The sequence below is a fragment of the Portunus trituberculatus genome, chromosome 50, assembly GCF_017591435.1.
Source record: "Portunus trituberculatus isolate SZX2019 chromosome 50, ASM1759143v1, whole genome shotgun sequence".
Taxonomy (NCBI): domain Eukaryota; kingdom Metazoa; phylum Arthropoda; class Malacostraca; order Decapoda; family Portunidae; genus Portunus; species Portunus trituberculatus.
Window position 1 is genome coordinate 7,717,444 of NC_059304.1, and position 27,500 is coordinate 7,744,943.

Below are 27,500 nucleotides of genomic sequence, written 5' to 3' on the forward strand. Positions count from 1 at the left end.
TCCCACTGCCTAAGTCAGGGTTTATGTGATACTGATACTGATACTGATACATTTATTGGGCCTTTATGGGTACATTAAAATCAGTATGATACAGAATGTGAAGAATTCCCTCGGTCTGTTGAGCATAAGCTCTTTGACCTATTTGAAATTTATGTTAGGCCGACGCGGTTAGTTGTAGAGGCCTAATTACTATACATATATTTACAAACAAGTAAATTAAAGATTTCTAACTAAATTCCACTTCTACAACCAAATATACATCTACATAACACATATGTAATAAATGCAGTAATAAATACAGTAGTGGATGATAATGACAAATAGAATAATAGTAATAGAAACAATAGATAATGATAAATGATAAATAATAGTAAAGAAAAATAAATATAATAACATAGCAATGATATTAAAATAATAATAATATAATAATATAACAATTATAATAATAATAGTAAACGTACAATAATAAAACAATTTACATTAAAACATTATTAATAATGATACATTAATAAATAAAATAATAATGAAAATTTTACAAATAATAACAATCACATTACAATAATAATAAAAATATAATACTATAATGATAATAGTACTATAATAATAATAATAATAATAATAATAATAATAATAATAATAATTATTATTATTATTATAATAATAATAATAAAATAATAAATGATAATAGTAAATGTACTATAATAATAAAACAATTTACAATAAAACAATAATAAATAATACAGTAATAAATAATAAAATACTAATAATAATGAGAAATTATACAAAATTAACAATCACATATTACAATAATAATAATAACAATATAAATACTATGATAATAATACTATAATAATGATAAAATAATAATAATAATAATAATGATAATAATAATAATTATAATAATGATGATAATAATAATAATAATAATTATAATGATAATGATAATAATAATAATTATAATAATAATGATAATTGTTATGATAATAATAATAATACAGAGCAATAAATAAAAGTCCCTAATATTTACTAAGGAAGAATTGTTTTATCTTGTTCTTAAAAATTTGAGGTGATTTGATATTTCTAAGTTGTTCTGGTAGCTGGTTCCACTCTTTGACACCTCTGGTTGTGACATATTGCTGTGCGTGGGATGTTCGACACAGCAGGAGCTTTAAATCATATGGTCTGCGGGTATTAGGGTTGTTAGACATGAAGTGGAATGTGTCGTCTGACTGTCGTGAATATAGTGACTTGTGAACAAAGATGTTAGTCTGGAGAGATATTATGTCGCTTAGTTTTAGTAATCTAAGGTCATTAAATAATGGGCCAGTATGGGCTGAACGATGACTAAATGACATGACTCGCAGTAGCTTCTTTTGTGCGACAAAAATATTGTCTATGATGGTACTGCCTGCTCCCCCCCAAATGGCACAACAATACAAAAATTTGTGTACGCTAATGATATATATATTTGTCTTAAACAATGAAGAGAAAGATTATTTCTTATCTTGTATATAATTCCAGTTAGTTTATTAGTTTTAACAATAAGCTCACTAATTTGTGATCTCCATTTTAGCTTTTGATCTATCATTATGCCCAGAAATCTACATTCTGACACTTGGTTTAATAACTTGTTGTTAATATAAACATTAATATTGACTGTATTCGTCATGAGTGGGGAGGATAACATGCAATGAGTTTTAGAAATATTTAAGGTAAGTTTATTGCTGTGAATCCAGTTTGCAACTTTCACTAGTTCAGCATTAAGAGTATTGGTGATGATGTTTAAATTCTCCCCCTTGAATGTAAATAGTGGTGTCGTCGGCAAAAAGAATGAAATTAAGTTTGTCAGAGATCCGTGTTATGTCATTTACGTACAATAAAAAGAGAATTGGGCCTAAAATTGATCCTTGAGGAACACCACAGCTAATGGGAACATATGATGATTTGCCGTTATTGTACACTGTGTATTGTTTTCTGGAAGATAGATAACTTTGAAACCAAGCATGTGGTAACCCCCGAATGCCGTACGTTTTTAACTTTACTAAGAGGATTTCATGGGATATTGTATCAAAGGCCTTTGAAAAGTCACAAAAAAACTGATATTTGCTGTAATTTGTTGTCTATTGCATTGTGAATATTTTGACAAAGTTTGTGTAGGGCAAGTTCAGGAGAAGAATTAGGGCGAAATCCGAATTGTGATTCAGATAGGATTGAGTACTTACTAAGGTAGTCCATCAACCTGTTACATACAATTTTTTCAAAGATCTTACTGATACTAGGGAGAATTGATATTGGCCTGTAGTTAGTGTGTACGTTTCTCTCACCTTTTTTGTGGACTGGTATAACTCTGGCTATTTGTAAATGTTTAGGAAAACACCCTTCAGCGAACGAACGATTAATTATGTATTCTAAAATGGGAGATTTCGTCGCAACATTTTTTTATGACCTTGATATTGATGTCATCAAAACCCGGAGCGGTTGATTTTAAACTTATTACAATATCTTTTATTTCTTGTTGTGTTGTAAGGTATAAAATGAAAGAAGACTGAACAGGTCGTGGCAAAAATGAAGAAAACGAGACTGTCGATTGCTGTACTTTATTAGCTAGAGTAGTTGCTATGTTGCCAAAGTATTCGTTAAATGATGTTGCTATTTCTGAGGGGGTGTGCAGTGTTTTATTATCGAAAGACATTATATCTGGTAACTTCTTGTCTTTGTGTCTTCCCATTAAGAGATTGATTGTTTCCCATGTCCTTTTAGGATTACCCGAGTCATCTTCGAGTCGACTTTTATAATAGTTTTCTTTGGCTGTTCTTATTAGCGAGGTGAGCATGTTTCTATATTGCTTAAATGATTTTTCATAAGTAAGTGGCCATTTTGCATAGAGTTTTTGTAGCTTGTTTCGATGCTTAATAGAATTTTTTATGCCTTGTGTTATATAAGGCTTGTCTAGATGTTTTATTTGGCAATTGTACTGTTTGAGTGGAAAATGCTGATCATAAAGATTATTGAAATGTTTCATATAACTAGCAAAACTTGCATTCACATCATTAAAAGTCATTATGTCTAACCATTTGTAAGCAGCTAAGCCTTGTTTGAAAAGATCAATGGACGAGTCCTGAAATGATCGCTTACATATGGTGATTTTGGAAGAGTTACTGAAATTTATTTTAGTATCAACATTAAATATACTAAATACAGGAAAATGGTCGCTAATGGAATTATGGAAAATGCCACTTACTAGATGGTTGTGCAGATTGTTAGTCCATATATGGTCTATCAAAGTAGCAGAATTTCTGGTAACTCTAGTGGGCTTGGTAATTACAGGAAAGAAATGATAAGCATAAAACATATCAATTAGGTTATACATCTGATTATTCTTATTGAGGAGGTTTATATTAAAATCTCCCATCATATAACATGGGAGCTTCTCATTTGCTAGATGTTCTGCAATATTTTCAAGAGATGATATGAATTCATTGAAGCTAGCGTTAGGTGACCGGTAAATTATGCCGACAATATATGTAAATGGTTGTATAACTTTTATAAATAGTGACTCAATGTGGGGTGTCTGCAGGGTAAAATCATGTAATTCTAATCCTGTAAAGTTATTGTGAAGATAAATTACAACTCCTCCTCCTTGGGTATTTTTACAACTGTGATAAGCAGTGTACTTACTTATATTATATAGTGGGCTAAGCGAATTTGTCAGACGTGTCTCACAGAGGCCGATAACATCAAAGTCAAATTCAAGTCGATCAATGAACTGGTTTAAAAAAGCATCTAAATGAGAGGGTATGCTACAGATGTTGTAAGACAGCAATTTCAAACAGTCACTGGATACTTCATATGGAAAAGTGTCATCACAAAAACAGTAATTACATTTAGGTACATTCAATACATGATCATTCAAAAGATTAGTATCAAAATTGAATTCATCAAACTGTAAGCTATTGATTACATTGAGTGGAAAGCTATGATATTCACTTTCAGTTAGTACATTCAGCAATTCATCATTACTCAAATTAGCAAAAGGAAAAAGTAATTGATCTATCATAATGGATTAGGATTACAAAATATTCTGATCTGCTGCAATAGTTATTTCTTAAATGAACGCGATGATGTTCGCGTGGTCCGCTGCGCTGGGCCTGGGGTGCCTACACTACCGGTACGCGTAGGCACTCCAGCACCACCGGCACCACCAGCAGCAACACCAGCTGTAGCAGAACTACCTCCACGTACGTCCTTACCGGTAGGAAGTCTCCATACGCCAGCATGGGCAAGCCTCTTAATGTGTAGCCCCTGTTCATCTAGCAGTAAATAGGTACGGGATGTAACACGACGAGAGTTCATAAAGTTTCAATAAGATAGAAGATTGGGTATAAGATGCACCATGCAACCATAAAGTTTCTTACCTGAGGTTGGCTTATGTCCAAAGGTGCCACATAAGAACGCAGGAATCCGTATGGAGCCAGCAAGGTCAGTGCCAACGGAAAGTGGAGTGCCACAAGATGTAAGCAAGGCCCCCTGGAACAGAGGGAGTGTGTAATTGTAACAAGTTGTTACTTTCACCATGTACTAGGGCGACATGAACCTGTTTGAGTGATGTTGGCGATCACCGCAACCCAGGACTCAATGTTTGGCATTCGTGATAACTTTCTGCTACACTGGACTGAACACTGAAATGACAATCGCAAAACACACACACACACACACACACACACACACACACACACACACACACACACCGCGTAGCGTAATGGTTAGCACGCTCGAGTCCCGGGAAGCGGCGAGGCAAATGGGCAAGCCTTTTAATGTGTAGCCCCTGTTCACCTAGCAGTAAATAGGTAGGGTTGTGGCCTCGCTTTCCCGGTGTGTGTTGTGTGTTGATGTGGTCTCAGTCCTATCCGAAGATAGGTCATTACGAGCTCTGAACTCTTTCCCTATGGGAAAGTCTGGCTGGGGGACCAGCAGACGACCGTGGTGAATAACACACACACACACACACACACACACACACACACACACACACACACACACACACACACACACACACACACACACACACACACACAACAACAACAACAACAACAGGCACACACAAAAACACACCTCACCGCCGCTGGATCCTCCAGGGGTCCTGCTGACGTCGTAAGGATTGACGGTGCGGCCATTCAAAAGATTGTAGGACTCTATCCACATTGAAAGTTCTGGTACGTTGGTAACGGCCATCGGAATGGCGCCTGGAAATACACACAGGGATTAGAAGAAAAAGTATAAATAGAAACTGATGTCCGGAAAGAATCAGCCAGAGTAGCAATAAACGCAAGTAAGCATCATGATGAAGCCTCACCTGCCTCTCGGAGTCTGCCCACCACTTCGGCATCCCGCGAAGCCTTCACACCCTGCCGGCACACCAACCCTACAGCGTTACTCAGTCCTGCAAACACACCATCGTCTACACTCCCTGTTGCATTATGTTTTAGAGACTGTGGTGTAAGAGTGACTCAATATGATACACTTTGGAACATTTTATTTTTAACTCCATATCTCGTTCAGACAGCTCAGAAATATCCAACAGAGAGAGAGAGAGAGAGAGAGAGAGAGAGAGAGAGAGAGAGAGAGAGAGAGAGAGAGAGAGAGAGAGACTACGACCATTGGTTTGTGGAATATGGTATCTTGTTCCAAGTTGTAGAAAGACAAACAGTTTATCGCACACAAGGAAAAACAGCGTGAGATATCCTGCCACCCTAGTCCTGAACAAAATATTATGTCCATACACCACTCACTCACCCTTCACCATGATGGTTTCTTTAGAAGTGAATGGTACCCCAAGAAGCGGTTGAGTGCGACCGATCTCCTCTAGTTCCTCCTGCGTGCATGCATCAAGCCGCTGGTCCACTTCCCGTGCCTCTTGCAGGGCAGCCTTGAAACGTTCATCTACGACAGCGTTGATGATAGGGTTCACTGCCTCGATGCGCCGTTGAAAAGCTTCCATGACGGATACAGCGCTCCTCTGGGAAAAGGAAAGGAGATACGTGGTATAACTTCTTAGATCAATATAATCGTGGTAAACCAACCATCGAAATTAATATATATATCATATTTCATGTAATACATCTCTTAACAAACTCCAACTGAACTTTCTTTCATAGTTCAGAAGCAAGTTCATCACAAGCTATGAATCTTGGAAAGCAAAACAAAACTACAAATTCCAGGATGAGCGATGAGAAGGTGAGATCAAGCCTTTTTGTGACTGTAATTTATCGCAGCGCCACGTGGCTTCCTTTCTCATCAGCACAAAACAAATTAACAACCTTCCTCTGTCGTATCCAGAGCGCCAAGGTACGGGCAGACTGCATCAACGCAGGGTCGTCTATGGGAGGCAACAGCAACTTGGTGGGTCCCCCTAATGCCCAGAGAAGCCTGAACACGCAGCGCACCACCCACAGGTACAGCCGCGTCAGGAGGGAGATGAGAAAACTGTACAGAAAAAAAAAAAAGTTAAATGTTGTCATTTAGCCTCAGAAAAGAGCTAGAGAAGCACGGCGAAACCAAGCCAATTAACGACTCATCCATCAAATCAATTACCCTGATCTGTCTTCCCTTTCTTCTCTCTGTATTTCCCAAATAATCATTAATGTGAGATTATCACAACAACCTACGGTCGCTCATCTCACTGGCGTTATTCATATGGCAGATTAGCCTACGCGCGCCCTTAACTACAGTGTTGCGGCCATGGTACAATAACGAGAAGCAGGTAGACGCACGAGAGTCTTGAACTCACAGCCCTACTGGTAAATCTTCTGAAACGCTGTTTCTGTGACGTTATCTACTCGCCTAGCCAGCTCTGATCGCGATAGTCTGCTACTCAATAAATCATGAATAATTAATATAAAACTTTTTTCTTTTCATGATCCATTAGTTATGCAGTTGAAAATTAAATATGATACACATTAGTGATTGAATGTTGATGATATTTTATAGCGATTGACAAGATATTGTACGGATAAAGACATGTCAGATAGCCTAGTAGATGTGGCTCAAAAACATTGTTAGTGGATTTTTCAAGCCACATACATTATGCATAATTGCATAATGCACATTGATTTCCTCTGATCCTCTTCGCCTTCATGTACCTTCGTCGTCTTCCTCAGCACCTCACTGTTCTCTCTACATATAAAACTACAAGAGGCTAAAGGTTAATGCACGTATGAGTCTAAAGGCGATCCACACTATACAGGGACGGTCACGCTCTGTTTACGGTGCTGTCACATACTAAATGCATTTCAGTGGGGACCGTAAACCATTGAAATGCATGTAATATGAATGGACCGTGAGTGCATACCGCTATTTAAACGTGGCGATCCATTCCTTTAGCTTGCATCGGCCCTAAACTAGTCACACTTCATATAGGTACTTTATTCTTGAGTGTAAACCCATGGTACAATAACGAGACATCAAAAAGTTATTGTACCATGGTACAGTCAGTAGCCTGTAAGGCTGGCATAGCCTGTAAATTATGGACTAATTTCGTTCATTAAGCATAAACAGATTATACAATTTCTAATTTGGAGTGTTGAAACTGATCAGATTTAGCCAGTAAATCTAAGTTTCCTTACCTGTATTTTCTGCAGAAAGGCCACTTCCATTATCGTGTCCACGAAATGGCAGATTTTGATCAGGGACTGCCTCAGTTTTTAGATCCCTCCAACTCCTTGGAACTGAGGGAACCTAATAACTCATATTTCAAATTGCGCTTAATTTGGGCGGAACTAAAATGTTGCTCACAAATCACGGCATTATTTACGTTTACTGTGTCAGCACGATAGCATTTTTGGAGCCACTGTCTTGCGATGGTCTTGTTCTTGGGAATTTATAATATTTAAAATTACTAGACTTGGCAGGCGTGCATCCATACACTGCACAAGGTCTAGCTTTGCCCATACTAACAATAAGAAATTAATATTAAGGCACATGAAACATACAATCCAAGATCAAATTCTGCCACACGTGTACACTCACTCGAGGATATGGAGTTGTTTACACGACCGGATGACGTCACTGAGTCAGCTGGTGGTTCCAATAATGTTCTCGTGCGTCTACTTATCAAAAAGTTATTGTACCATGGTTGCGGCACTCCTTCCGTTATGAGTAGTGACTTGCACTGGTTCTGTGGTTTTTTATTCTGAGCAAGTTCAAGGAATTGATGGGGTGTCGAGGCAGGTCATGCTTGGCTGTGTGTGTATGTGTGTGTGTGTGGTGTGTGTGTGTGTGTGTGTTGTAAGTTAGATAATTAAAACGGGATTAACTGACATTATGCGCAGCATGCTATTTTGTGAGAGAGTGCATGCATGCCTACGCTGGCTTGTTTGCTCGCGCGCGCCAACACACACACACACACACACACACACACACACAATTTCTTTATGCAGAACACACTTTTACTGGAAGTACGTCACATGCGTGTGCTCACACCTGAGATAGAAAATATAGCACGCCGCAACGTATTTTACTATCATTTACGTATTTTCTCACAACTCAAGGGGGTAGTCACAGCCTACCCTCTAAAGACAGCTCTCCTTCTTCACACAAAACTACATGCACTTACCACACATACACCCTTCACTCCAAATCAAAATTTAAAAGAAAAATGGGACCCGAAATAAACAACGCCTCGGAGTCCCCCCTCTGGGGAGAGGACCAAAAATGTCTCCAGGTCGGACACCTCTCCTGTTGAGGACCACAAATGTCTTGACACCTTCCTTAACTTTTTCTACATTAACTTCTGCAACATTCGCAGTCTTAGATCTAATCTGCAACATTCGCAGTCTTAGATCTAATTTTCAATCTGTGGAACACCACCTCTCCTCTACTAAACCTCATCTTCTTTTCCTCACCGAAACACAGCTGTCTGAGGCAACTGACAGTAGCCCCTTTTCTCTGTTCCCTCCTACTTTCTCTATTCTCATTTTCATTCCAAAGCTGGATGTTGCGTCTATGTACGCAACGACTTAACTTGCTCTCGTGCCCACGCTCTTGAGTCTTCCGAATTTTCCACCATCTGGCTACGACTTAACAGTCACTCTCAAACTAAATTCATCTGTGCTGTTTATCTCTCCCTAACTCTTCTGACTATAGTAATTTCTTCGACTACTTAACTTCTAAAGTGGAGCACATTCTGTCCCTCTACCCTTTCGCTGAGATTTCCATTCTTGGAGATTTCAATGTTCACCACCAGCTTTGGCTTTCCTCTCCTTCACTGACCACCCTGGTGAACTAGCCTTCAACTTTGCTATCCTCCATGACCTAGAGCAACTGGTGCAACACCCTACTCGTATTCCTGACCGTCTTGGAGACACGCCCAACATTCTTGATCTCTTCCTCACCTCTAACCCTTCTGCTTATGCTGTCACCCTTTCATCTCCGTTGGGCTCCTCCGATCACAATCTCATTTCTGTATCTTGTCCTATTTTTCCAATCCCTCCGCAGGATCCCCAAAGCGAAGGTGCCTCTGGCGTTTTGCCTCTGCCAGTTGGGGGACCTGAGGAGGTATTATGCTGATTTTCCTGGAATGATTATTGCTTCCGTGTCAGAGACCCATCTCTTTGTGCTGAACGCATAACAGAGGTGTTAGTATCTGGCATGGAGGCGTACATTCCTCATTCTTTTCTCAACCTAAACCTTCTAAACCTTGGTTTAACTCAGCCTGTTCTCGTGCTATACATGATAGAGAGGTTGCCCACAAAAGGTACTTGAGCCTTCCATCTCCTGAATCTCATGCACTTTATATCTCTGCCCGGAATCATGCCAAGTCTGTTCTTCAACTTGCCAAACACTCTTTCATAAATAGGAAATGTCAAAATCTTTCAAACTCAAACTCTCCTCGTGACTTCTGGCATCTAGCCAAAAACATCTCAAATAACTTCACTTCTTCATCTTTCCTCCTTTATTTCATCCTGATGGCACCACTGCCATCTCTTCTGTCTCTAAAGCTGAACTCTTTTCTCAAACCTTTGCTCACAACTCCACCTTGGACGATTCTGGGCTTGTCCTCCCTCTCCTCCTCCCTCTGACTATTTCATGTCTACAATCAAAATTCTTCGTAATGATGTTTTCCATGCCCTTGCTGGCCTAAACCCTCGGAAGGCTTATGGACCTGATGGGGTCCCTCCTATTGTTCTCAAAAACTGTGCTTCTGTGCTTGCACCTTGCCTGGCCAAACTCTTCCAACTTTGTCTATCGACTTCTACCTTTCCTTCCTGCTGGAAGTTCGCCTACATTCAGCCTGTTCCTAAAAGGGTGACCGTTCTAACCCCTCAAACTACCGTCCTATAGCTTTAATCTCTTGCTTGTCTAAAGTTTTTGAATCTATCCTGAATAGGAAGATTCTCAAACATCTGTCACTTCACAATCTTCTGTCTGATCGCCAGTATGGCTTCCGTCAAGGTCGCTCTACTGGTGATCTTCTGGCTTTCCTTACTGAGTCTTGGTCATCCTCTTTAGAGATTTCGGTGAAACTTTTGCTGTTGCGTTAGACATATCAAAAGCTTTTGATAGAGTCTGGCATAAAGCTTTGATTTCAAAACTGCCCTCCTACGGCTTCTATCCTTCTCTCTGCAACTTTATCTCAAGTTTCCTTTCCGACCGCTCTATTGCTGCTGTGGTAGACGGCTACTGTTCTTCTCCTAAACCTATTAATAGTGGTGTTCCTCAGGGTTCTGTCCTGTCACCCACTCTCTTTCTATTATTCATTAATGACCTTCTTAACCAAACTTCTTGCCCTATCCACTCCTACGCTGATGATACCACCTACATCTTTCCACGTTCTTTCAGAGACGTCCAACCCTTCAGGAAATCAACAGATCACGCGGGGACGCCACGGAACGCCTGACTTCCGATCTTTCTAAGATTTCCGATTGGGGCAGAGAAAATCTAGTAGTTTTCAATGCCTCAAAACTCAATTCCTCCATCTATCAACTCGACACAACCTTCCAGACAACTATCCCTCTTCTTCAATGACACTCAACTGTCTCCTCTTCCACAATGAATATCCTCGGTCTGTCCTTTGCTCATAATCTTAACTGGAAACTTCACATCTCATCTCTTGCTAAAACAGCTTCTATGAAATTAGGTGTTCTGAGGCGTCTCCGACAGTTTTTCTCGCCCTCCAACTGCTTACTCTGTATAAGGGCCTTATCCGTCCCTGTATGGAGTACTCTTCGCATGTTTGGGGGTTCCAGTCACACAGCTTTGCTTGATAGGGTGGAATCGAAAGCTCTTCGTCTCATCAACTCCCTCCTCTGACTAACTGTCTTCAGTCTCTTTCTCACCGCCGAAATGTTGCATCCCTTTCTATATTTTATCGCTATTTTCATGGTAACTGTTCTACTGATCTTGCTAACTGCATGCCTCCCTCCTCCTGCGGCCACGCTGCACAAGGCTTTCTTCTTCCTCTCATCCCTATTCTGTCCAACTCTCTAATGTAAGAGTTAACCAGTATGCTCAATCATTCATCCCTTTCACTGGTAAACTCTGGAACTCCCTCCCTGCATCTGTATTTCCGAATTCCTACAACTTGTCTTTTTTTAAGAGGGAGGTATCGAGGCATTTGCTCCCCTAATTCTGGCTGACGGTTTTGGCACTTTTTGAACTCTTTGGAGAGCCAGCGCTCAAGTGGACCTTTTTCTAATTTTCTTTTCTTTTTTTTTTCCCTTGGCTGGCCCTCTTCCCTACGTAAAAAAAAAAAAAAAAAAAAAAATTACATATTCTGAAAGGCAGTTAAAATTAGCAGGAGATATCTAAAAAGAAAATGTTGCAACTGAAAGACAAAAAATACAAGACATGCAAGAAATAACCAGTACTGGGGATAGTCTCACGGTGTAGCGGTCTCCGTACGTTCGTGTACCTGGCCCCGGCCCAATCCTTTAACTCCTCTACCTTTATTTTATCATATTTCTGTTCGTTCCAACGTTCTGCATCTTCCGTCATGATCCCTCCACTGCATTCCCACCCTGCCTAACCTCAGAGTATGGCTCAGCGAGGAGACTGTAAATAAGTGGAGAGGAATAGAATTATGTGATGAAAAGAGCTTGCAACATTTTATGAATTCCCTCACATCATACAGAAAAAAAAAACAAGTAAAAAGTCAGAGGAATGTGAGAAAAAAAGCGTTGAGTTTCTTGATTGAAACACTGGAATATTGTATTTCTGCTTAAAGGGTTGATATGTGTTAGATCTACACAAACAAATGATTGGGTTTGGCCTGAAAATAAAACTTGTCTTTGTGTGAAAACAGTCTGTTGCCCTCGACATGCCTGCATTTAGCAACTCACGATTATATGAAGTATTGGAGGGTTTAAAGGAAACACACATATGATAAAAAAACTAAACAAAACAAAAAGAAAAGAAAAAACAATGATATACAGTTGAGAAAGATCCCATCGTTGCGGAAGTGAAGGTCATTTGGGTTATCACGTTCACAGTCAAGGCGGGATTTGACAGGTAATTGTTTGTGGTTATTATGAGGGATTATTAAATACCAACATGTACTGCAAAAACTTTCTACAAAAATTCAGAAAGAGACTTAGCTGAGCAGTGGATATCCCATGAAGATAACTTGGAGAGTAATTCTAAAGCCAGTTTCCAGCAAAGGAACAAGAAAGATGGAAAAGCCAGTGGATGAGTGCAGCAGTGAGACTCATCAAATCAATGCCGGATGTGGTCATGGATAAGGCCAAACGAATAGTAAGACGGGTGGGAATAAAAAGCTGCTCCAACAGACGAAAAACTAACCGAATATACAATCTACTTTGTTATACAATCTGACATGCCAAGGATGTCGTAATGAAGAATAATATCGCGTGCCTTTGCGAAACACCACACTTGTTCAGATGAAAAAAAAAAAAAAACTAAATAACACCTGAATGGAGAAATATCTCATTCTGTCAAGAGACTGATATTAATGATGAGACGTTGCTTATAATGACTACACACACACACACACACACACACACACACACACACACACACACACACAAACACACAGAGAGAGAGAGAGAGAGAGAGAGAGAGAGAGAGAGAGAGAGAGAGAGAGAGAGAGAGAGAGAGAGAGAGAGAGAGAGAGAGAGAGAGAGAGAGAGAGAGAGAATATCATCCCTTCTCACAAACTAATCTAGGCCGGTAAGCTGAAGGTCAGTTAGAGGGACTTTTTTTTCCGCTGTCGCACGTCGAGTAGTCACGTGGGAACACAAACTCGTTAACAAAAAATGGAATAAAAACTTTTACGGGAAGAAATGGTTCCTATGTGAGAGTGATTACCAATGGGAATTTTGTTCGCGTAGTAACCGTTTAATTCTTTGGTCAACTTCATATATTTTTTTTTTTTTATTTATACCATGTGGGCTTTTCACGGGAATTTATGGGCTAAAGGGGGTACTTTTTTCGGGTACCTCCTATCTCAAAGCCCATCCGCTAGGAAACCGTTGCCCCGAATGAGGAAGCCCATCCTACACTCGGACCGTGGACAGGATTCGAACCCGTGCGCTTGGAGGCCCCTCGGACCCCAAAGCACGCATGGTTCCACTGTACCACGGCGGCCCAAATTTCAAATATATTCTTTGTATTAATATAAAGTAAACATGTAATATACTAAAGGAATCAAGAAGAGTGTTCAAGGTACCATAGAGATAACTCACCTCAACATCGCGGTGGCGTACACCCGTCTTCCTCGGACCACAATGCCTTACTGAAAAAGGAATGCTCCATAAGCCCTCTTTAACATGGCGAGCGCGACGCTCACGTAGCGTGAACACATGCTTCCGCGTCTTTATTCTGACAGTACCGGTGCAAATCATGCATCCCTCACTAGCACGCCTTAACTGTTTCCCTGTTAAAATTATATATTTATCATGAAGTAAAAGGAAAGGAGAAAACTATTTGTACACTTACCGTACTTGTTATTATCTCTCTCTTATAAACTCTAAGTCTGGGCAAAGCTTGATGCACACCTCTCTCTACCATTCTATGGTATTACGTGTTCAAGATTTGCAATCTTCACGTGATTTTTCCTATGGAGCTGGTCTCTCTTGCACAAGTATCAAAACACTCCATATTAAACACAAAGGGACAGTCACGCACAACCAATCATCTTGAAATACAGTAGAGTACGGATTACTTAATGAGTTTCCGGTAGGGAAGTGAGCGAGTCACAGGGCTGCCAGCGACGTGTGAAGACTGCTGGCTGCACTGTACCCCATAACAACGTACAGACTCGGGCCCACGTGGCACTTGCGACCCAAGGGGCGAAAGTCATGCATTTCAGTTTTCATTCGCGCACGGGCGATTGCCTTCGATGGGCGACGCCCGCGCCGTGTGAAAGATTATATTGAAAACATTTGCAGTAATTAGTTAAAGTGTGTCTGCGCTTAGGCGTGGTCGCAATCAAGCATCGCCCACTTTGTATGTAATGGCCCGTAGACACTGCGACTTTTTAGCCTGGGAAGAACCAGAATGGTGAGTCGGAAGTGGGTGGTGAACAGCCAAACTAGTCGTACAGGTAGACGATTCCCCCGCGCTTTCCCCTTTCAGTTTCCTGTGAGCAGCCGGGGGATGAATATGTACACTTGTACGCTGCATTCATGGATGCCACCACTGTCAGCATAGCTCAAGAATTCCCCTTATAGACCACTGTGTCATCTGCTTCCACAAAACTGAGGAAGAGTTTCATAAGTAGTTCACCTTCCGTGAGATCCACACGCAATCAAGTTAAATTGAAGTATTGCAGTTCTATACATATCATCAGAAGAGCAGTAAACATTCACTATTATATGAGCGATGAATGATGCGATAAATCTTGGCATGTCTGTATGTCAGACAACTCAGCTACAATATTCCCTTTTTGACTGACAGTTATGACTTACACAAACAATTAATAATCGAGTTACCAGAATACGTAGTTTCTATTGGCTTCATAGTTAATATTAATACATAGTAATTTTCTGAAAAATTGAATATTTCTGCAAAACTGTTGGAGTAAGGGGGTCTTGAACCAGAGGGAGTGACATAATCATGTGATCTTCTTAATCCCTGACCAACTTTGTTTATTCATTTATTTATTTAGTTATTTTTGATTGGAAAACTTTTGGGTCTAGCTATTTCAGCCTTCTCTTTTGCATATATATATATATATATATATATATATATATATATATATATATATATATATATATATATATATATATATATATATATATATATATATATATATATATATATATATATATATATATATATATATATATATATATATATATACAGTAAAGTCCCGGGTTACGTCGGTCTCGAGTTACGTCAAACTCGCACTTACGTCAGTCCACTATAAGGCAATTTAAGATTTAAAAAATTGAAAAGTTCTAAATCGTAAAGCGCGGTGTTTATTGTTATTGTTGGCCGCCAGGCGTCACTACTGGTTATCCACCACACCGCCCACCTCATGCTTGAATACAATAACACTCTACGTACCTCAGTTCCACCACACCGTCGCCCCTGGCAAGAGTGTTCCTACATCTGTGTTTGCTGAGTATCTTAGTATCTTGCTCAATGGCACCAAAAAGAAAACTCCTGAGTGATGCTAAGAAAAGGAAAACCATTACGCTACAAGAAAAAGTGGACATAAAAGACATGAGAAGGGAGGCAGCAGCTGTGTGTAAGGGAGTGAAGAAGAAAATGGGAAGCCCGTTACCATGACAACGGGGAGGTTGACGACCTTGAGGGCTCACGCACCTATCACAACAATAACAACTCCGGAGCCTTCGCCTGGGCCACACGACACTCGCAGCTCACTTGCACCGTCTGCGCTTGTCTGCTGATCCCTATTGCCCTTTCCTATTGCATTTCCTGCTCCGCTGCCCACGCTTCTACTCCCACCGCACTGCACTACGCTCCCAGCTGTCCGCCCTGGGCGTCACAACATTCGACCTGCCCACCCTCCTGGCGGCCTCAGGCGTCCACCCCTCTGGCAACATGCAGTCCTTCGCGTTCGCGGCCCTAATCAACAACAAAAACAAGCTTGTGTTTCATATTCCTACATACTTGTAAATAATATAACAATATAACCTTTTACTTATATAACGCTTCTACTCCTACCGCACTCCACAAAGCTCCCAGCTGTCCGCCCTGGGCGTCACAACATTCGACCTGCCCACCCTCCTGGCGGCCTCAGGCCTCCCCTCTCGGCAACCTGCAGTCCTTCGCGTTCGCGGCCCTAATCAATATATTCCTACATAGTTGTAAATAATATACCAATATAACAATATAACCTTTTACTTACCTGAATAACCATAAAAAATTATTGGTTGAAAACTCGATAATATGCTTTGAAAGTACAAAAACTCGAGTTACGTACAAAATCGACTTACGTCATGTAACTCGGGACCTTACTATATATATATATATATATATATATATATATATATATATATATATATATATATATATATATATATATATATATATATATATATATATATATATATATATATATATATATATATATATATATATATATATATATATATATATATATATATATATATATATATATATATATATATATATATATATATATATATATATATATATATATATATATATATATATATATATATATATATATATATATATATATATATATATATATATATATATATATATATATATATATATATATATATATATATATATATATATATATATATATATATATATATATATATATATATATATATATATATATATATATATATATATATATATATATATATATATATATATATATATATATATATATATATATATATATATATATATATATATATATATATATATATATATATATATATATATATATATATATATATATATATATATATATATATATATATATATATATATATATATATATATATATATATATATATATATATATATATATATATATATATATATATATATATATATATATATATATATATATATATATATAAGAGGAAAACTGAGTACACATAATGGAGATGAGAGAATCAAGAGAGGACCAGCACAGACAGAAGAGAGAGCACAGTTAGAAGAACAGAGAGGAGGTGAAATAATCCAGACAGAACCAGCACAGACAGGAGAGAGATCACATATAGAAGAACAGAGAGGAGGTGAAATAATCCAGATAGGACTAGCACAGACAGGAGAGAGGACACACCCCTTTGCTCTATCATCAACGCCTCCCTTTCTCAACATTCCTGCCCTGATGACTGGAAGACATCTTACGTCACCCCCTTCCCCAAAACTTCCAATCCACAGTCACTGAATGATCTAAGACCAGTCGCCATCACCCCTATACCCAGCCTTATCTGTGAAGATTTTGTGTTCGACTGGGCCTATAACAAAATTTGTAACTCTATTGACACACAACAATTTGGTAATATTAAATCCACCTCCACATCTCACTACCTTGTCAGCTTCCTGGAATTCGTCCACAGCCACCTGGACAAACGCAACACTTCTCTAGCTATTGCTTTTGTGGACTTCAGAAAGGCCTTTGATCTTGTTGATCACACTGTTGTGATAAAGAAAGCCATCACTCTGGGTCTCTCTCCCTACCTGATAGCGTGGCTGGCAGACTTCCTCACGGGAAGGCGTCAGGCCGTTCGTTATCAGGGCTCTGTCTCCTCTTTCCAACAGCTCACATGCGGGTCCCTCAGGGGACCAGGATGGGTCCTCTGTGCTTCCTCATCCTTATCAACGATGCTCTCGTCCACACCCCCCACCGCTGGAAGTATGTGGACGACTGCACCGTGGGCGTACCCGTCAACAACACCAACCCAGACTTCTCAGCACTTCAGTCCACTCTTAACCAACTACAGACGTGGACGGAGGACAACAAAATGACCATCAACCACACCAAGACCGTGGTGATGCACATTTGTACCTCCACAGCAGCAGTCCCCCCTCCCCAGCTATCTGTGGGCCCTCCAGGTGGTCCGCAGCACCAAGCTTCTAGGTGTCTTGGTGGATGATCAATTATCATGGAAGCAGCATGTTTCCACCATCATCAGGTCAGCCTCATACAAGATCTATATGCTGCGCCGACTCAGGTCCCTGGGTGCACCGGCAGATGAGCTGAGGGGAGTGTACCTCACCTTTATACTCCCTAAGCTCATGTATGCCTCCCCAGCGTGGTCCTTCTCCCTGAACCTCACACAACGACAACAGCTGGAGAGGGTTCAAAAGAGGGCGTTCAGGGTCATCCTTGGGCCTGCCTACAGGTCCTACGAGGACGCCCTGACCTGCCTGAGTCTGCCGAGGCTGGCCACAAGACACCAGGAAGCCTTGGAAAAATTTTGGGAAGGACTGCTGCATCATCCACGTCTCCGCTACCTGCTACCCCCAGACGTGCCTCTCCCTGCCCGCGCCACCCGACACCAGAATCGCGTGGCGCCCTTAAGAGCACCGCGCACTGACCGGTACCACCTTAGCGCGGTGCCCACTATGGTGCGAGCCATAAATAAATAAATCAATAAGTAAATTTTTGGTTAAGTTAGATCCATAGTTAGGTTAAGCATTTCATTGTTTTAATGTCCTCCCCCCTGTACATTTTCAGTGTAATTTTTTTTGTTGCACTGCCAAATTAATAAACCGTATATTAGCAGTGTGGAGAGAAGTCAGAATAGAGTGATTGAGCATGAAACAGTTACCTTAGATCTTTAAGATCCATTGAAATACAAGAATAAAATAATGCAGGATCATATATTAACTGATACAGACAAAACATGCTTGCTTAAAAACAAGTGGGTGGCCACAGGACATTATAGCAATCCCCAGCGGGATTTTGGAGGAAAGTAGCTGAAATATAATGTCCTGTGGGAAAAGAAATGAGTGGCTTTGGTACTCAGCTAATGAAGATGCTACATATTGCGCTCATTGCCTTGCCTTCAATAATGTTAAGGGCTCAAACTTCAGCTTCATCACAAAGGGCTTCACTGACTGGAAAAGCGCTGTTAGGGAAAAAAGAGGTATCCTCCCAAAGCACAGTTAATCCACTGGGCATCAAAAAGCCACAGAAATGGCAGAAGGCTTCACCTCCATAGCTGCAGTGAAAAAAAAGACATAAGCTCAACAATCAGTATAAATTATGAGGAAAAGGTGAGGAGAAATTGCCACTCTCCTATCCATTCTAGATGTGATTGTGTGCCTTGGGCCTAGAAATGTGGCTTTACGGGTGAGCTGGGAAAGGGAAAGTGAGACGGAATTTCTGCCACTTTATATACTGGAAATGAATTTGATTCTACTCTAAAAAAACATCTTCAAACTGCACCTAAAAATGCCATGTATCTATCATCTACAATTAAAAGATGAGCTCATAGAATGCTGTGCTATTGATAATAAAGAAACCTTACTAAGAAAGATAAAGGAGGCCAAGTTCTTTTCTGTCCTCGCTGATGAATCCATGGACATAAGCGGCACCCAGCAGATGTCAATATGTATCTGCTATGTTAGTGATAAGGACAGTACAGTGGAACCATGCGTGCTTTGGGGTCTGAGGGGTCTCCAAGAGCATGGGTTCGAATTCTGTCCACAGTCCAAGTGTAGGTTGGGCTTCCTCACTTGGGGCAACGGTTTCCTAGCGGGTGGGCTTTGAGATAGGAGGTACCCCAAAAAAGTATCTCCTTTAGCCCATAAATTCCCGTGAAAAGCCCACATGGTATAAGTAAAAAAAAAAAAAAAAAAAAAAAAAAAAAAAACTGAGATAAATCCTTGGTTTCTGTCCCCTCCCCAAACAAGATGCAGCCACCATTAGTGAAGCCATTCTCAGGCAGCTCACAAAGATGGGTCTTGAGGCCAGTTTACTTAGGGGTCAGGGATATGACCGAGCCTCCACAATGAGTGGACTAGTGAGTGGGATCCAAATTAGAATCCAGGAGCTGTACTCAAGGGCAGTGTACATCCACTGTAGGAGCCATGCACTCAATGTGGTATATGGATGTGCTGATATCCCTGTAGTGAGGAACACCATTGTCGTGTAAATGTTTTGTACCACTGTTGGGTCTGCATCAGTGAATGATTATGATGTTTAGAACAGTTCCGTTCGAAGCGTGTCCGACCCCATACTGGTGCAGTTGTATGGCTGGAACGTCACTTAGGGTGGAAACATGGCCAGACAAACTGAACAGGTCAGTTTTCTGTGTAGTGTGTATGTGCCTTGTGTGTTTTCTTTGTGCATAATGTTACATTAAACATGTCAGGTACCATTGTTAGTTTTGTTATGCTTTCTTTACAGATATGGTATTGTTTTGTTTGCATAAAGCCGTGGATTAAAGTTGTGTCTTATTACTTCAGTTTATTCAAACAAAACAAATCTTTATCTGGATGTTGACATGGATCGTTTTTTCAAGCCTGAACGATTCAATGCTGATCCCAGTCCTTCGAGTGTAGTCCAGGACAGAAAACATTGGATAAAAACTTTCAAAAACTTCCTGGGAGACCTGCCTCAATACAACGTGGACAAACTCGGCCTCCTCGTGAACTATGTGTCTCCCTGGATTTATGACACTATTTCTGACAGTGCCACCTACGATAACGCACAAATGAAGTGTTCGCTCGGTATCAGCTTGCAACATGCCGCCAACAGCCAGGAGAAACTTTAGATGAATATTTCCAGGCCTTGAAATCTTTGGATAAGGAGTGTAACTTCAAGGAGGTAACAGCAACTCAACACTATGAGGAATCCATACGTGACACTTTTATTAGTGGTTTACGATCTGCTTTGATAAGGCAGCGCTTATTGGAAAATAAGACCTTAGACCTTGCTACTATGTATGATCAAGCTAGAGCGCTGGACTCAGTCCAGAAAAACTCAGAGCTGTACAATGTTCATCCTGGTAGTTCTGTAATCAATGTTGCAGTCAGCAATAAAGAAGCACTCTCAACATACTACACTACGCTCCCAGCTCTCTGGTCTGGCCATCATAACACTGGACATGCCCACCCCACCCTCCTGGTGGCCTCAGGTGTCCACCCCTCCTGGCAACCTGCTATCCTGCGGCTTACTTGTCCCTTCTTGAGGAAGACTGGCCCCATGGTATATACATCCAGTCATTTACCTGTCAACTGGCACAGTTTGGGATGCCAGCAGTCACCAGACCTTAGCCAGATGTACTGTACGTTGCGAATCTAGAGAAAGAACTCTATCTCTCTCTCTCTTGATATTTAATTTACAACATCGTGATCTTGTTATTCTGTAGCCCGACAAAGGGGAAAAGCAGAAACGATATGTTATACTATTAGGAGGTGTGTGTGTGTGTGTGTGTGTGTGTGTGTGTGTGTGTGTGTGTGTGTGTGTGTAATTCGCCACGGTTGCCTGCTGGTCACCCAGCCAGTCTTCCCCATTATGGAGCGACCTCAGAGCTCATAGACCAATCTTCGGGTAGGACTGAGACCACAACACATACTCCACACACCGGGAAAGCGAAGCCACAACCCCTCGAGTTACATACCGTACTTATCTACTGCTAGGTGAACAGGGGCTACACATTAAGAGGCTTGCCCATTTGCCTCGCCGCTTCCCAGGACTCGAACCCGGGCCCTCTTGATTGGGAGTCGAGCGTGCTAACCACTACACTACGCAGTGTGTGTGTGTATGTGTAATTCATCTCGGTCGCCCGCTGGTCACCCAGCCAGTTTTCCCCATTACGGTGCGAGCTCAGAACTCATAGACCGATCTTCGGATAGGACTGAGACCACAACACATTCCATACACCGGGAAAGCGTGGCCACAACCCCTCAAGTTACATCTCTTACCTATTTACTGCTAGGTGAACAGGGGCCACACAATAAGAGGCTTGCCATTTGCCTCGCCGTCCCGGGACTCGAACTCGGCCCTCTCGATTGTGAGTCGAGCGTGCTAACCACTACACTACACGGTGTGTGTGTGTGTGTGTGTGTGTTTGAAACAATCTCTCGCTCGCTCTCTCTCCAACCACTGTAGCGAGTGAACGTGTCTGGACCTCGCTCCGTCTAACACCTTGACTATCAACTACTGGTCTGCAATGGATTCCTCTTTTCTAAAAACACTGCTGGCTGCACAGGAACAAAGTTATCGTGGAGCCATGGAGATATTTATGAAATCAGTCAATGAGCAGTGCAAAGAACTCAGGACAAGTTGAGGAGTTTTCGCAAAAAGAAGTGGATGACCTGAAACATCAAGTGAACCACCTGAAACAGCAAAGTTCGAATGATAGACAACTCATCAACAAGCTCTCAGAAGATCAACAAGCAAGTCTCAAATCTATTGAAACACTGATCGGCCGATGCAACTACCAAGAAGACTATAATCAGCGCCCTAGTTTGATAGTTACGACACCGCTACCTCTACCGCTGTCGCGGTAGAGATAGCGGTGTCTATTATATCTCAAAGGTCCTTGGACCAAAGTGTCTGGCCCAAGGCCATGACGTTTTTAGATTTTTGGAAGAAGCTGGCCTTCTCCCAAAGCTGTGATTTTTATTTAATTTTAATATATGTATTTTAATGTTTTATGTATATTATTGTAGCTTTTTGTTTTTAATTACCATTAATTTTATCGTTTTCACTTGTTTTAGCTATTTTATGCATTTTATTTAAGTTTATTATATGTATTTTTAATGTTTTATTGAATTTTATTGTAGTTTTAGGTTTTTTTGTTACCTCTGATTTTATCTTTTTTAATTTCTTTTAGTTTTTATAAACTACATTGTAGTAAGTAAAATATCGTAGCGGCGCCATATGACCGTTGATGTTGCGGCGCCTAAAATTAAAATCCATCCATCCATCGCCTCACCATTTAAAATAATACCTGGGAACCATCATGTAATTACTTATTTTGTGATACTAATTCAACTAGTGATAAATCGCCTCCAGCCTTGAACTTGCTAGCAGTTAATATCAGCAGCTTGCCTCTTCATTTAGATAACTTTGTCGATCAGTGTCTTGTCGTTAGCAATAAGAAATTTGATATGATGGGATTTTGTGAAACACGCCTTAACGATATTATTTGTGAACTGTATTCCACTGAAGGATATACCACATACTATAACAACAAGAGTACTCAAGGTGGGGGTGTGGCTGTATACGTCAACATATCATTCCAGACTTCCTTACTTAGTAATCTATGTTTCCAGCTGCCACTCATTGAATCGCGCGTGTTGTCCCTGTCTTTAAGAAAGGTGACAACACTCTACCACAGAATTACAGACCAATCTCCATTTTGCCCAGCTTCAGTAAAATTTTGGAGAAAGTAATGGTTGTAAGGCTTACGGACTACCTCACAAATAATTCAATTCTTTCGTCATCCCAGTATGGTTTTCGCCAAAAGTTCTCTACAGAGTTAGCAGTTTACAGTCTTTGTCAAGATATATACAATGCAATGGATAACAAATCATTTCAGTTAACTGTGTTCTGTGATCTTACTAAGGCATTTGACACTATCTCTCATTCCATCTTACTACATAAACTGCATTGTTACGGAATACGTGGTATTGCTAACAACTGGTTTAAAAGTTACCTATCCCATAGGAAACAATACACCACTTTTAACAATGCCTCATCTCCCTGTAATAACGTCACATGTGGGGTTCCTCAGGGATCAATCCTTGGCCATATAATTTGTTTAATTTATATTAATGACATCACCCGCAGCAGCAACAAATTAAGCTTTTTACTACTCGCTGATGACACAACTATCTCTATTCAAGGATCTAGTCTTGAAAGTATCATTCACACTTTAAATACTGAGTTGTCAAAAGTCTCCAATTGGATCAAGAGCAATAAGCTAACCTTAAATATCAATAAAACTAATTTCATGGTTTCCAATCCACTTATGTCTCGGCCAACACACACATCAGTTACAATTGATAAACTATCATGCAGCGCTATACATAATTAGGCAACATCCCTTAAAGGAAATCACAGAAATGTTTTCTGATATTACAAGTTGGGAGGCAAAGTCAACTCGTGATGCACACACAGTAGAACTCTTGCATTTTTGGTGAAAACAACTTGCCAACAGATGCAAGCTGACCATCCTCTCACGAGAAACAAATATAATACTATGTAAGTAGCTCTTCGCACGGCAGGTTCTCACTGGACATGCAACAGAAGAAATTAACTGATTGATTTTGCCATGGTACTTCATTAAGTAACTAACGGCCTGGCGGGCTCTCATTGGATGCCCCTGATACGTACGGGATTTATAGAACCTCAAATTCCGCAGGACCCACCACTACTAATGTAAACAGCCACAAGATGAAGAAGAGGAAGTCTTAGTCTACGAACGTACCGCTCACTGGACTGTTTCTGCCGCGATTTTGATTTTTCCAAAGTATCAATATAAGCCAATAAAAAGCTTGCGCCGGGAAAAAAAAAAATCATAAATGTGAAATAAAGTGAGTATATTAGTTTTCTGTGCTACTAAAAATTACCCATTCTAGACATTAACCTTTAATTAATGTTACCAGAGGCAGAAGAACAGAGCATAAGAAACATTGTTCAATTTCAGATAGCATAAATTGACTATAACATGTCTAACATATACTTCATGTGGCCTCAAAATGTCTCGGAAATGGCACTCTTAAAGAATCCGTTCTGCCCGCTAGCTTCGATTCCCGGCTCCCCCTTCGCAGCTTCTCCACCCAGCTGATTTGACGTCACAACCACGCTATTGGTCGGCGAGAGAGAGAGAGAGAGAGAGAGAGAGACCGCACAGATTTTTTTTTTTCGTGTGTGTGTGTGTGTGTGTGTGTGTGTGTGTGTGTGTGTGTGAGAGAGAGAGAGAGAGACCACAGATTTTTTTTGTGTGTGTGTGTGTGTGTGAGAGAGAGAGAGAGAGAGAGAGAGAGAGAGAGAGAGAGAGAGAGAGAGAGAGAGACTGCACAGATTTTTTTTCGTGTGTGTGTGTGTGTGTGTGTGTGTGTGTGGAGAGAGAGAGAGAGAGAGAGAGAGAGAGAGAGAGAGAGAGAGAGAGAGAGAGAGTGTGTGTGTGTGTGTGTGTGTATAATAATTTTTTTTCTAACTTTATCTTGGATAGGGCGTCCTCGCAAGAGTGTGTGTGTGTGTGTGTGTGTGTGTGTGTATGTGTGTGTGTGATTCACCACGGTCGTCTTCTGGTCACCCAGCTAGCCTTCCCCATTGCGGAGCTAGCTCAGAGTTCATAGACCGATCTTCGGGTAGGATTGAGACCACAACACACTCCACACATGCACCGGGAAAGCGAGGCCACAACCCCTCGAGTTATATCCCGTACGTACTTCCTGCTAGGTGAACAGGCCAGGCCGGCTGAGGCTTATAATTGCCCATTTGCCAGGCCGCGCCTGGGGCTCCCGGGCCTTTTCGGTTTTGAGCCGAGTGTGCTATAGAACCACTACACTACGCGGTGTCGGTGTGTGTGTTTGTGTTGACCAATAACGTGGCTTCATAATATGTGACGTCAAATCAGCTGTAGGAGGAAAAAGAAGAAGAAAAAAGGAAAGACACCGTCTTATGACATAAAAGTACTTCCTCCATTTATCACTTTGTTTTTTTTAAGTTGCCTGTATGAATGTAGAAAAAAAAAAAAACCTTGCTACGCAAAAGTGCTTCCTCCATTTATCATCCCTCTTATTCATCCTTTTTTATATCTAATGTTTGATTACCATTTCCTCCTATCCTCTCAATAACGCGTTGCCATATTCTCTCTCTCTCTCTCTCTCTCTCTCTCTCTCTCTCTTGTTGACCAATAGTATGGCTTCAGATATATGACGTTAAATCTGCTCGGTGGAGCTACGAAGGAGGAGCCGGGAATCGAGGCGAGCAGGAGTTCCTTGGAGATAAGCAAATTTCGCTCACTATGCTCGCCCCCTTTGAGTAAATTCCTCTAAGCTTGCCCACCCTCCTTCATGCTTCCCCCACCATTTTAAAAGGATCAACGCCCATACAATAACCAATCATGCAAATGCAGGCATCACAAAATCACTACCATAGGCAAAACGTTTTTATAGACGCGAACAACGGATCCTACACAATAAATCACAAACTACTTATGTACTATGCTAACATGCTACCTACAGCAACTGCAGTACTAGTGTGTGTGTAATTCACCTCCTCCTCCTCCTTGGTCGTCTGCTGGTCACCCAGCCAGCCTTCCCCATTACGGAGCAAACTCAGAGCTCATAGACTGATTTTCGGGTAGGAGTGAGACCACATCAACACACAACACACCGGGAAAGCGAGGCCACAACCCCTCGAGTTACATCCCGTACCTATTTACTGCTAGGTGAACAGGGGCCACACATTAAGAGGCTTGCCCATTTGCCTCGCCGCTTACCGGGACTCGAACCCGGCCCTCTCGATTGTGAGTCGGCCGTACTAACCACTACACTATGCTGTGTGTGTGTGTGTGTGTGTGTGTGTGTGTGTGTGTGTGTATATATATATATATATATATATATATATATATATATATATATATATATATATATATATATATATATATATATATATATATATATATATATATATATATATATATATATATATATATATATATATATATATATATATATATATATATATTCTTTAAGAGAAAATGCATATGTTTGTTATTCTACAATATAGTGGTTAGGTTAAGTTTGGTAAGTATATTATTTGCAATGATAGATGAATTAAGGGTTGGTAATGGCAGCCATGAAATGACTTTACTGGAGACCACCCTAGAGCCAATGAAAAAACGAGGCCTAAAGTAGTTACACCTAAAATGTTCCAATTAAAGGATAAATAAATAAATGAATAAAGTTGATCAGGGAGTAAGAGGGAGCCATGATTATCTCACTCCCTTGGGCTCGACACCCTTACTCCAACAGTTTTGCAGAAATATTCAAGGTTTTGGGAAATTACTCTATGTATTAATGCTAACTATGAAGCCAATAGGAACTATATATTCTGGTAACTTGGTTACTATCTGCTTGTGTAAGTCATAAGTTTCAGTCAAAAAGGGAATATTGTGGCAGAGGTGTCTGATGTACAGACACGCGAAAATTTATCGCATCATTCATTGCTTATTATAGTAAATAGTAAGTGTTTATTGTTCTGATGATATATATATATATAAAACTCTGCAATACTTTGACTTAACTTTAATGCATGTGGACCTCATATTAGACGAACTGCTGATGAAATTCTTGAAATAACTTGTCATGTAATCTCCTGTGACATTTTAGCAAACTTATGATCTAATCCAGTTTCCCTAGCATTTCATATGATGAATGGCTATGAAAATCTCAACACCTTACTATAATTTTTTTTTTATAGTGAAATGTTACATCTCCATTGTCACTCGTTCTGGTGCAGCCATGTATAAGTCAAGCAAGACAGCCTAGTTACAAATTAATGTCACATGAATCATCATTAAATCAATGTTTTTTGGGTTGAGTGACTTCTGCAA

General features: G+C 40.3%; 1 protein-coding gene across 1 annotated transcript in view; it reads right to left on the bottom strand.

Annotated features, from left to right (window-relative positions):
- LOC123499867 (fatty-acid amide hydrolase 2-A-like) overlaps positions 1 to 17,709 on the bottom strand; it is a 20,850-nt gene extending 3,141 nt beyond the window's left edge. Inside the window, exons 1-9 of the mRNA XM_045248403.1 lie at positions 17,653 to 17,709; positions 13,698 to 13,747; positions 6,318 to 6,483; positions 5,794 to 6,016; positions 5,354 to 5,440; positions 5,113 to 5,243; positions 4,416 to 4,527; positions 3,679 to 3,843; positions 3,242 to 3,447 (exon numbers count right to left, since the gene is read on the bottom strand). Of these exons, the coding sequence (XP_045104338.1) occupies positions 3,242 to 3,447; positions 3,679 to 3,843; positions 4,416 to 4,527; positions 5,113 to 5,243; positions 5,354 to 5,440; positions 5,794 to 6,016; positions 6,318 to 6,483; positions 13,698 to 13,705 (1,098 nt within the window). The 5' untranslated portion in view covers positions 13,706 to 13,747; positions 17,653 to 17,709. The remainder of the gene's footprint in view (positions 1 to 3,241; positions 3,448 to 3,678; positions 3,844 to 4,415; positions 4,528 to 5,112; positions 5,244 to 5,353; positions 5,441 to 5,793; positions 6,017 to 6,317; positions 6,484 to 13,697; positions 13,748 to 17,652) is intronic.
- Positions 17,710 to 27,500: the final 9,791 nt, after the last annotated feature.